At 56.4% G+C, this 11,262-nt stretch overlaps 1 protein-coding gene across 1 annotated transcript in view; it reads right to left on the bottom strand.

The window, feature by feature from the left end:
• Positions 1-4,853: 4,853 nt before the first annotated feature.
• The window catches only part of DEPDC5 (DEP domain containing 5, GATOR1 subcomplex subunit), a 66,419-nt gene continuing 60,010 nt past the window's right edge, over positions 4,854-11,262 (bottom strand). The window contains exons 39-42 of the mRNA XM_054712697.1: positions 9,990-10,161; positions 8,040-8,100; positions 6,155-6,237; positions 4,854-5,999 (exon numbers count right to left, since the gene is read on the bottom strand). Coding sequence (XP_054568672.1) covers positions 5,707-5,999; positions 6,155-6,237; positions 8,040-8,100; positions 9,990-10,161 — 609 coding nt within the window. The 3' untranslated portion in view covers positions 4,854-5,706. The remainder of the gene's footprint in view (positions 6,000-6,154; positions 6,238-8,039; positions 8,101-9,989; positions 10,162-11,262) is intronic.

Raw genomic sequence — 11,262 nt, 5'->3', positions numbered from 1 at the left:
GGAGGAGGGCACATATTCATTAGCCAGAGTGACGAGGGGGCATAGGAAGGGTGACCTTGAAGCCAAACATCTCGAGTTTGGACTTGGCATCATGGTGGGGCAACACTAGGAGCGATGTCAGAGAGAGGATGGGCAGAGAGCCCAGGACGGCAGGAACAGAACGGCCCTTCGGACCATCATCTCTTCTCATCGTCTGACCCCTTCCTTCAACAGATGAGGCTGCTGAGGGCTCAGACCAGCCCAGAAGCTCACACAAGCAGAGCTGGGGCCTGACCCGGACTGCAGTCACCTGTAGAGACTGCCTCAGCTGAGGGAGTTACTCAAGCCTGCCCATCGGGTCGGGGAGGCCGGTGACATGATGAGGTGCCCCCATTCCCCGGGGGGAGGGGACCTCTGCTTCTCTGGCCTGGACAAAGCAGGCCCCTCATCTCCCACCCCTTCCTGTCTCTCTCCAGTATGTCTCCCACAAATCCTGGGTGCTCCCCAAAATGTAAATCCGACCAGCCCAGCTGTGGCATCAGGATGCTGTGTGGCATGGAACCAACTACTTGCCCTCTCTGGACTCCGGTGTCCTCATCTATAAAACAGGTCACTCCTCCCTGACTTTCCAAACCCATAGGGTTGTTGGGGAGGATCAGATAGCAAGTCCGATGGGAGAGTGCTTTGGAAAAAATGAGCTGTTTGGTAAATAACGGGGGGGGGGGGGGTTTGCTAAACCTGAAAACAATCGACCGGAAACCTCTTTCTGCTCAGTTTTGCTATGAACCTAAAATGGCTCTTACAGTAGTCTTTCTTTCTTTCTTTCTTTCTTTCTTTCTTTCTTTCTTTCTTTCTTTCTTTCTTTCTTTCTTTCTTTAAGGACCTCTAGCAAGACCCTGTAAAGCCTTTAAGTCAGGCAATACAATACGGGTTCAAATGCTGGCTTGCAATTTCCATGACTTTGGGCAAATCAGTTAACCTCTGTCAGGTCTGGCTTTTCTTCTGCAGAGGCAGGAACCCTGGGGCGAAAGAGGGGCTGGGAAGATGCTACGAGATTTGATAAATGAGGGGAAGCCCACCAACCCGGGCGACTGAGGAGGAGGGCCCCCCACCTGACTGTGAGAGGAGGTGGGGTTACCTGTTCCTCTTTGCACCCCCCCTCCCTTCCCCATAAGGAGACTCTCAGCTCCACCCCAGGTCGATGGTGACTCAAGTCATCCTGCAGCCACTGGTCCCTCTGCTCCTGTTGCCATGGCACTGCAGCACCACCGGGCCAATCAGGAAGGAGGTGGGTGCCGGAGCCTCTGTTGCTAAAGCCGAAGCAGGATGCCTGGCCAATGGGAAGGGCGGCCGAGTGGAGCCACCATGGAAACCTCAGGCCTGAGATTCTGTTCCAACCAGGTTTTTGCTGCCTGCAGGGGGGAAGGGTTTCCTGCATTCCTTTTCTTGCAAAGAGCATCTTGCAGTCCAGGGAGGACATTCAGGAGCCACAGCCAGGGTGCGTGACGAGAGGCCTCTGCAGAGTCACCGAGGACCCAGCCTCACAGGGCTCAGCTTCAGACGTCCCCTCATCATCCTCCCCCGCCCCTCAGATGCGCACCCTCCCCTGGCCTATGACCTCAGTCCTTCCCCACAGCTCTCCCAGCCCCCTCTGTCCTGAGAAATGGCTGTGGGCTGCAGGAAAGTGCCCACCCCCAGGGGAAGGAACATGGAGCCCACCCCCAAGGGTACCCTTCCACCCTCCAGCTTGGTGGCTTTGCACCAACGCTCCGCCTCTTCTCCCGCGAGCAGGGAACTGCAGGAGGACGGAGGTGAGGGTCGGACAGGTGCTAGCCCCTCTGCGAAACTCAAAGATGGAGCCAACGGGCTCTGGGATGCCTCTCAGATCTCACATCCCAGAATTCATTGCTGTCTTCGCCTCCAGGCTCTGGATCAGGTGCGCCTACAAGGAATACATGTCCAAGCGGGAGCCCTGGCAGTAGTGCCAGGGGACACAGATAGGACTCAGGTTGCCCTTAAAATGCCAGGCCAGCAGGGCCATCCATTCTAGAGCTGAGGCCCAGAGCGGCAAAGCTGCCCCTCGATGCCACCCAGCTAAGCCCTAGCTCCCAGGCCCAGCCCTCCAGCCGGCCCCGTGCAACCTCCTTCAACCAGCCTCCTCACCCTCCCCACCCCCCCGCCCGCAGGCAGTCGGGGAGCTGTGCATGCCCAGGCTCTCAACACCCCGTATTTCGCAAACACGGGCATCATCGCAACTGCAGGGGAAAGTGCGTCCCACCCCTTCCCAGCTCCGCCCTGGCTTTCACTCCGTTGCCTGGCAACAGTTCTTTCCAGAAACCTAGATGTCATCCTAAACAAAGGTCTGGTCCGCATCCTTCCCACCAAACCCATCGCCCAGTCATATCCCTTTTATCTCCTAAATGGCCGGCGAGTCACCCACGCCTCCCCTCCCCCGCCGCGTCCCCCGTCTGAGGTTCCATCACAGATTTCCTGGACAAGCACACTGGCCTCTCCGAGGCTTCCTGCTTTTACACTCGCTCATCCCCCGACCTCCCCCGCCCCCGCCCCCGGCTTCCATTCTGTACAACCACAGCCAGACAGGCTGTTAAAAACCCAAACCTGATCGTGTCACCTGGTGCTGGCTCAGAAGCTTTAATGATAAAAACCAAAAAAATGTTTTATGCCTGGCCAGTGTGGCTCAGTGGTTGAGCATCAACCTCAAAGATGCTCAGTGGTTGAGGGTTCGATTCCCGGTCAGGGTACATGCCCGGGTTGCAGGCTCGATCCCCAGTGGGAGGCGTACAGGAGGCAGCCGATCCATGATTCTCTCTCATCACCGATGTTTCTCTCTCTCTCTCTCTCTCTCTCCCTTCCTCTCTGAGATCAGTAAAAATATATCTATTTAAAAAAAAAAAAATAAAGGAGCCCCAGCCGGTTTGGCTCAGTGGATAGAGTGTCGGCCTGCGGACTGAAGGGTCCCAGGTTTGATTCCGGTCAAGGGCATGTACCTTGGTTGTGGGCACATGCCCAGCGGGGGGTGTGCAGGAGGCAGCTGATCGATGTTTCTCTCTCATCGATGTTTCTAACTCTCTATCCCTCTCCCTTCTTCTCTGTAAAAAATCAATAAAATATATTTTAAAAATTAAAAAAAGTAAAGGATAGCTCCATCTTTAAAAACAAACAAAAATGGCCTATCACAGCTCACATTCAATGTTATTCTGTATGGGTTCAGGTGGACAGCCCAGGGGCCAGAGAACCATACGCTTCCCGAAGCGCCCCCCGCTGTTCCCAGGACCCACCCGGCACCACCATGGCTCCTGAAGCGTCATTGACCATGTCCCCTGTGTGGTACTCTCCACGCCCGGGACTCCGGTCACAACCCGTCTGTACTTCTCAGTCCCCGGTCTGCCATCCTCAGAAGTGTCCCAGCACAAAGTCTGGGCCTTTGCTCATCAGCTGCCCACGGAGGCTGTTCGTTCTCCGGAGTCTCTCGCCCTCTGCCACGCTGTCAGGAAGCTCACACGCTATTGGTCTGACTTAACAAACTGCATCTTCTTCTTAAGAGGACTAGTCATTTTCTTCTATAATCCTCCCCCGAGGATATTTTCCCATGGATGTTTAGGGAGAGTGGAAGGGAGAGGGAGAGACAGAGAGAAATATTGATGTGAGAGAAACACATCGATGGGTTGCCTCCTGCACACACCCCGACCAGGGCCCGGGCCGGGGAGGAGCCTGCAACCGAGGTATGAGCCCTTGACCGGAATCGAACTCGGGACCCTTTGGTCCACAGGCCGACACTCTATCCACTGAGCCAAATGGGCTAGGGCTTATTTTTTTAAAATATATTTGTATTGATGTCAGAGAGGAAGGGAGAGGGAGAGACTGAAACATCAATGATGAGAATCATGGATCGGCTGCCTCCTGCACGCCCTGACCGGTGATCGAGCCCACAACCTGGGCCTGGGCCCTGACCTGGAATGAAACGGGACCTCCTGGTTCATAGGTCGACGCTCAACCACTGAGCCCCCGTGGCCGGGCTGCCTTCTCTTGCTTGGTTTTAGTGCCAGAGCCCTTTAGCCCTCCAGAATCCCTCCCCGTCCCGCTGCGCCTTGAAGGCCAGAACTCGTACACAGCCTTCAAATCCCAGCCCACGACTGCATGACTTCACCACCATAACAATAGTGACCTGTGTACACGGGTGTTTATAGCCCTTCTCCTCATGGACCTGTACACAGATTGCTCTGAATGTACTGTTGATGGGAGAACAGTGAATGAGCGCATAAACCATAAATGAACCTCCCTCCCTCCTGTAGTGACGGGCTGGCTGCGACTCCACTGGGAGCAGGGGATGGATAAAGGGCCATCTCCCTGAGTCTAAGTCACAAAACCCGACAGCAACGGTATCTTCCAATCACAGGGTTGCCGGCCAAGGAGGCGTGTGACCAGATGCTGCCCAGGATGTGTGTGGTGGGAGGCGGACATGGGTGGGTCCCCAGACCAGGCCGGCTTCTCTCTGTCACCCCCCAACCTCAGACCCCAGCAGGAGACGGTGGCGAGGGGACGGGTCCGACTCGCCTCCTGCAAGGGGAAGTGTGCCCCGTTTCGCTTCTGCTTTGAGGCGAGACACTTCCTGTGTCAGACCAGCCTGGGAGCGCTCCTGTCCTCCCGTGCCAGCCGCCCACGGAGGCCAGTGTGGTGACTGGGGACCGGAGGGCCTGTGGCCTTGGCCTCATCGCTGTGCAGGGAGCCAGGCCCCCAGCCTGCCCTCCCTCCTTCCCGATGCGGGAAACCACTCACAGTGGGCTTCTTCCTCCCACTCCTTTTTTACAAAAAATATATTTTTATTGATTTCAGAGAAAGGGAGAGGGAGACAGAAATGTCAATGATGAGAGAGAATCATCAATGGGCTGCCTCCTGCATGCCCTCCACTGGGGATCGAGCCTGCAACCCGGGCATGTGCCCTGATTGGGAATCGAACCGTTGCCTCCTGGTTCATAGGTCGTTGCTCAACCACTGAGCCACGGCGGCCGGGCCAGGGGCTAGGGCCGGGCAATTCTTTGCTGTAGGAGCCACCCTGGGCAATGCAGGGTGTTGGGAAGCACCCATCAGATGCCAGTAACACTGCTGACTGTTATGACACCGAGTGTCTCCAGATATTGCCAAATGTTTCTCAAACGGGGGTCAACGTCACCCCCAGTGAGATTCCTGGCCAGCCCCTGGTGCTCCCCCAGCATGTACCAGGGGCCTGGGAAGGTGGGGGGTGTAAGACGGCACAGAAACCAGGCTGGGGACAGGGATGCCGCCCGTGGCACTTTACTCCACTGCCGCTATGTACAGGTATGTACAGCCGGGGTGAGCCTATGTACACTATTTCACAACATTATCTTACATCCTGTGCGCACTCCTAGTGGGAAGTGCACATCCTGCTCCAGGAGCCCACGGGGGGTGCAGGAGGGGACTCTCAGGGGAGCCGCCCCCTCTGAGGACACTCCTGGGGGCTGCCTGTCCCCTTCCCACGGGCCATCTGGGCCTCCCACCTGCTCTGGGGGGGGGCGCTAGCTGCTTCCAGAATCCTCCTCCTCGAGCGGAAGAACACTGGGGGGAAGCAGCGGCGGCGGCCCCCGCCCACTGAGGGTGGCAAACTGCCACCGGTGCCCAGAGCCTGGCTGATCCTATTGAACACAAGGGCCGCCGGGCGCCCTCCCACCCTCTGACCCCACGCCGGCCTCAGGGGGCGCTGGCGTGCATCTTCTCCAGGCAGCTCGCCCAGAAAGCGACCAGCCGGTTGTCGCGGTTGACGCAGAAGTCGGTGAAGTCCCTCAGCAGCCGGTCGGCGAACTTCTCGTCGCCCGTGGCGCTGGAGCGCCAGGTCTTGGTCAGCATGGTGTTGTAGGCCCAGTTGTAGCCGATCCGCTCCTCGCAGAACATGTTCTGGTTGGCGGAGCTGGTGGAGTTGCGCCGCCGGCGCTGCTGCCCCGAGAACTTGCGCTTGGAGTAGGGCAGCTGCAGGAACACGGTGCCTGGAAGGAGGGAGGGGGCTGGGTTGCAGCCACAAGAGGCGCCCGGGGTCGGGTCGGGGTTGGCTGGGCAGTTCTGCAACCACAGGCGGGGTGCAGACCCTGTGCATGGTCCCTGCCCCCCCGCCCCCGCCCCACTTCTGTCCAGAGCGCCTCACCTGTGACGTGGATGTACTGAGGCTTGTTCTCAGCTGGGAAGTTAAAAGCAGACGCGGAATATTTATCTTGCACAAACCCAAACCTAAGGGAAAGACAGGAACACGCACTGAGTAGGGCCTCTCAAGGGTCCAGGGGCTAACAGGACTCCGACAGGCTGGGCTAACAGGGCCTGGAAAGGTCTCCTTCAAGATGGAACGTGCAGGCTGCTTCCGTCTGTCCCCGCTGCGTCTCGGCCTCTGCCTCTCCGATGGCTCACCGGACCTCCTCCCGCCCGGCCTCCGTTCACCTCCGGGTGGCTGAAAGCCCCCTCCCCGCCGCCCTCTTCCTCACCCCCTGCTCCTGGCACCCCCGGCCGTCCCATCAGACCTTCCCACGGTGCCCAGCACATCCTCGGGACTGTCAGGCCCTCCAGGAAACGGTCCTGGTCTTTATTTACCACAGCCACACCTCCCTCCCTTTCGCCTCCCACACTAAGCACATAGTAGGTTCTCATTAAAGGCTCTGAAGGGAAACGAAGTATCTTAATTGAAATTCTGTTCTTAGAAGCGAGGACCCGCCTGGGCTCTCGGCTTCGCCGCGGTCTGGAACGGGCAGGAGGGGCCGTTTTCACGCACGGCTGTTCCTTCCGGCTCCTCGGCTCCGGCTGGTTCTATTCCTGGTTTTTCTATTTCGTGAGGCCCATTTGTCACAGCTCTACCTGCTAAGTGCCGCAGAGGACACGGTAATGGATGTGGCTGCCGCCCTGAGCCCGACGGCTTATGTAACGCGGGCGGGGACACGGGCAGGACTCCAGGAGGTAAAAGGCCCCGCTCCTCCTGGACCAAGCTCCTCGGGTGGTGCTGTGTGGCCGCCTCTACATCAGTCAGGTGTGCAAATCACACCGACAGGCTAACAGGCCTGCCAGCCCCATCCATCGCCCGCAGGCGGCCTCCATCAGGTGCAGGGGCGGCCTGGGTTTGCCCCTCTTCCTCTCCACTTCTAATCAAGTCCTTCATTTCCTCGGCGTGGATCAGCCTGAGCCAGATTCTTGCCTCATCTCTTCCTTAGTCACCAGGAAGGAAGGACCGTCCATTTTAAAAAGGCAACTTAAGCTCTGCGCACTGGCAGTATTGTAACCAATGAGGTTTACCCGAGGCGCCATTATTGCTAAACGGAAAAAAAAAAATGCGTGGCTCAGTGGCTGAGCATCAACCTATGAGCCTGGAGGTCACAGTTCGATTCCCGGTCAGGGCACATGCCGGGTTTCGGGCTCGATCCCCAGTGTGGGATGTGCAGGAGGCAGCCTGGATCCCTGATTCTCGCTCATCATTGACGTTTCTATCTCTCTCTCCCTCTCCCTTCCTCTCTGAAATCCATAAACATATACATACATACACACACACACACACACACACACACATATATATACACATACATATTTTAAAAGGCAATTTAACCACATGGTCCTTGGCCCCCTCACTATCCCTGATGGACAGCCGAGGCTGGGGAAGGCTTGCCGGGAACACATGTGAAGCTCCAGGAAATGCCTACTGACTCCCCTACCGCTGCTTAAGCACTGGCTGTCTTTTCAGCATGTGTCCAGGGACTTGACAAATTCCAGTTTTCCGTCTCCTGTCACCTCCCGGATAGCCTGTCTCAGGTCTTGCTGGAGGCTAAGGAGGGAGCTCTGTTCTCCCCTCAACTGGAAGGCGATGGAAATCAGGTCTGAGAAACAACAGCCGTAGGAACCAAGGCCGGGTCCTATCGGAGATGAGCAGCGCACGTGACATTGGGGGGCTAGACCTGCTTCCCCGGAAATGGAACAAACGGGGCTTCGCTCTGGGAACTGCTATGCCAGACGAATGCGAGGGCCCCCCTGCCATTCTCTCTTGCGAAGGGACGAACCTGTGCGCGATGGCCTCCTGGAAGAGGTGCATGCGGTCCCAGTAGGTTTCCGGTTCGAAGCCTGAAAGGGAGAAGGAACAGATGCTCGGCTGTGACGTGAAGGTACGTGACTGGCCCGGGGTCTGGCCTTCTGAGCCCTTCTCTGCTCTTGGCAGTGCCTCCCCCTGGGTCACAGGCTCAGCTTTTCCACACGACCCGCCTCCGGAAAGACCGGCCTCCATCCCAAGCGGGGACGTGCCAAAGCAAGTGACAGCCACACATTCTCACCCTCCCCGCCTCTGCGTTCCATCAGGATCTAGAGAGGGGACGAACGCGAGTCCTGTGAGCTGCCAGGACTCATCCCTATGACCTCCTGTGTCAGCAGCGGAAAGGAGCATGATGTCCCAGTGCAAACAGGAGAGGAGCTTTAAGGGCAAGTCATCTGGCCCTGGCCGGTGTGACTCAATGGATAGAGCGTCAGCCTGCAGACCAAAGGGTCCCGGGTTCGATCCCGGTCAAGGGCATGTACCTTGGTTGCAGGCTCCTCCCCAGCCCGGGCCCTGGTCGGGGCTCGTGCAGGAGGCAATCAATCGATGTGTTTCTCTCACATCAATGTCTCCTCTGTCTTTCCCTCTCTCTTCCACTCTCCCTTAATAAAAATGGGAAAACATCCTTGGGTGAGGATGAACAAAAAGGTAAAAAAATAAAGAAATGCATGTTATCGTCTTCCATTTCCCTATGAGGAAAGGCAATATTATAAGCTGGGTGGGGAAATGGAAGCAAATAAATATAAAAATAATTTTGGAAAAGTGATCGGCTGGGGAGGGGCGGGGACACCCCCTCCCCCATGGCCCACTTTGCGGCGGGGGCTGGGCAGCCTGACCCACAGCAGCGGGCCAGGGGGGGGCCAGGGCCGCTCTCGGGACGGAGCAGCCACTGCAGGAGGCATCCCCAAGGCCCGGGGGCCTGCAGTGGCCTCGTCACTCCTCCTTCCGCACTTGACATCTTCTCTCTAGGACAGACCTGAGGATCCTGGGCAACGGGAGAGCAAGGGAGAAAAAGGCTTTGGCTTCAATGGGAAAACACACACACAGCAGATGCTAGTCGGGTGTGTAAGGGTTTGAATTCACTGTCATCAGAAGGGGCGATAACTGGAAGAGAAGCAGCACGGAAGCAAGAAAATCGAATTTTAGATTCCAGCCCTTATTCCTTGAAGCTAGGACTCCTTGCGTTCAGCTGTAACCATGGCAACCCACAGAGGCTGCTGGTCTTGATGACGGGGTTATGAGTGGCAGAGAAAACCATCAGCTCACACAAAAAAATGGCCCCCGACGCCAGCCCCTCGCGCTGTCCTGTGCTATCACCGTGAAGGTGGAAAACCCCAGAGGAGGCTCGGACGGTGCGGGGGACCCTCTCTCTGTCCCCCCAACATGTGAAAAACAGCACTATAAGGCGGCGCCTGGCTTAACATCATCAGATTCCCACAATCATCAGGCATTTCCGAACTGCAAAGATGGTCCTGCTCAGCCACAGCCACACTGTGAGGTCACACGTGTGTGTGTGTGTGTGTGTGTGTGTGTGTGTGTGTGTGTGTAGAGTGCTTTATAGCTCCGCTGGCGTGGCTCCGTGGTTGAGCATCGACCTATGAACCAGGAGGTCAGGTTCCACTCCCGGTCAGGGCACAAGCCCAGGTTTTGGGCTCGATCCCCGGTGTGGGGTGTGCAGGAGGCAGCCGATCCATGATTTCTCTCTTATCATTGATGTTTCTATCTCTCTCTCCCTCTCCCTTCCTCTCTGAAATCAATAAAAATATGTAGAAAAATAAATAGAAAGGATTTTGAGGCTCAGAGACATTAAGTGACTTGTCAGTCACTAAGTGAAGAAGGAGGATTAAAACCCAGACCCTGTGGCCCCTTGTCCGAAGGCTCTGTCTGCGCAGGAGCCCATGGCCCCGAGGGGAGCCTCTCTTACTGTCGAACAGGTGCTCGCTGCCCTCCTTGAGCAGACAGCTGACGCTGAGCGGGATGAAGAGCTGGGCGCGAAGCGGGTCGCCATACAGGTAACTGGGCAGCGCAAAGGGACCCTCCAGAACCGGGACCAGCAAGAAGCCGCAGGAGGTGGCTTTGCGGTGCCACCCTTGGACCTGGTGGGAAACACACACAGGGTCACCCCCAACCTGGTGCAGGCGAGAGGAAGCACTGCCCGGGGAGCGAAGCGGCCAGGTGGCGTCACGCACGTTGGCTGGCACCGTTAGTGATCGCCGCTCCCAACCAGTCCCGGGCCGGAAAACGCAGTCTCACCTCCTGACGAATACTCGAAACCTGTGAGCTAAGCAGTTCCTCCCGCAGCCCACGTGTCTGCAAGGCCAGTGTTTCTTTTGGGAGGAGGAGACTGGAGAGAGCTATTTCTTGCCTCTAAAAACCTTTCTCGCCTGGCCGGTGTGGCTCAGTGGTTGAGCATCAACCCAGGAACCAAGAGGTTGCTGGTTTGATTCCCCGTCAGGGCACATGCCTGGGTTGTGGGCTCGATCCCCAGTAGGGGGGGGTGCAGGAGGCAGCCGACTGAGGATGATGTTCCTGTCTCATCAATGTTTCTATCTCTCTATTCCTCTCTCTCTAAAAACCAATAAAAATATACTTTTTAAAAAACCCTTCTCATTCTATAGGGTGTTGGAGGAAGGTCACAGGATATAGGTTAAGTCCTAATTTTGTCCTTTATCACAACTCTACTAAGTCCAAAGCATCGAATGGGAACACGATTCGCTCCAGCTGGCTGAGCGGGACGTGGCGCAGGGTGCGAGCTGCCTGCCTGCGGAGTGAGCGCTGCTCTCGGCAGACTCCCAGAGATGTCTGTCTGGAGACTGGCCCGCGAACAAAGCTACTGGGCCGTGGAGACACACCTTCCCGTTATAATGTTTTCTTATAAAACATTAACAGTGGCCGTGTTGTTGGTCTTAAGATATTTCTTTAAACCAGAAAACTGATACATATATATATATAAACTGCTGCATGTGGCTCTGGCATACAGATGAGATTTGTGTCAAATACTATTTAAAAAAACTACAGTTTGGGCCACACCTCGATTTAAACCGATACAATTATGTTTAAAACGGCCGGGACCACTCTTCCGTTTTCCCAGGAACGCTCAGATCAACAACAGCACAACCACACCGCCAAAACCAAGCCCTCTGTTTGACCAAAACACTCTCCAAGGCTTAGTCAGTGGCTTTTTTCATTTGATGTGA

This window comes from Eptesicus fuscus, chromosome 23, assembly GCF_027574615.1.
Source record: "Eptesicus fuscus isolate TK198812 chromosome 23, DD_ASM_mEF_20220401, whole genome shotgun sequence".
NCBI classification, from domain to species: Eukaryota; Metazoa; Chordata; class Mammalia; order Chiroptera; family Vespertilionidae; genus Eptesicus; species Eptesicus fuscus.
This window is presented reverse-complemented; position numbering and strand designations above follow the sequence as displayed.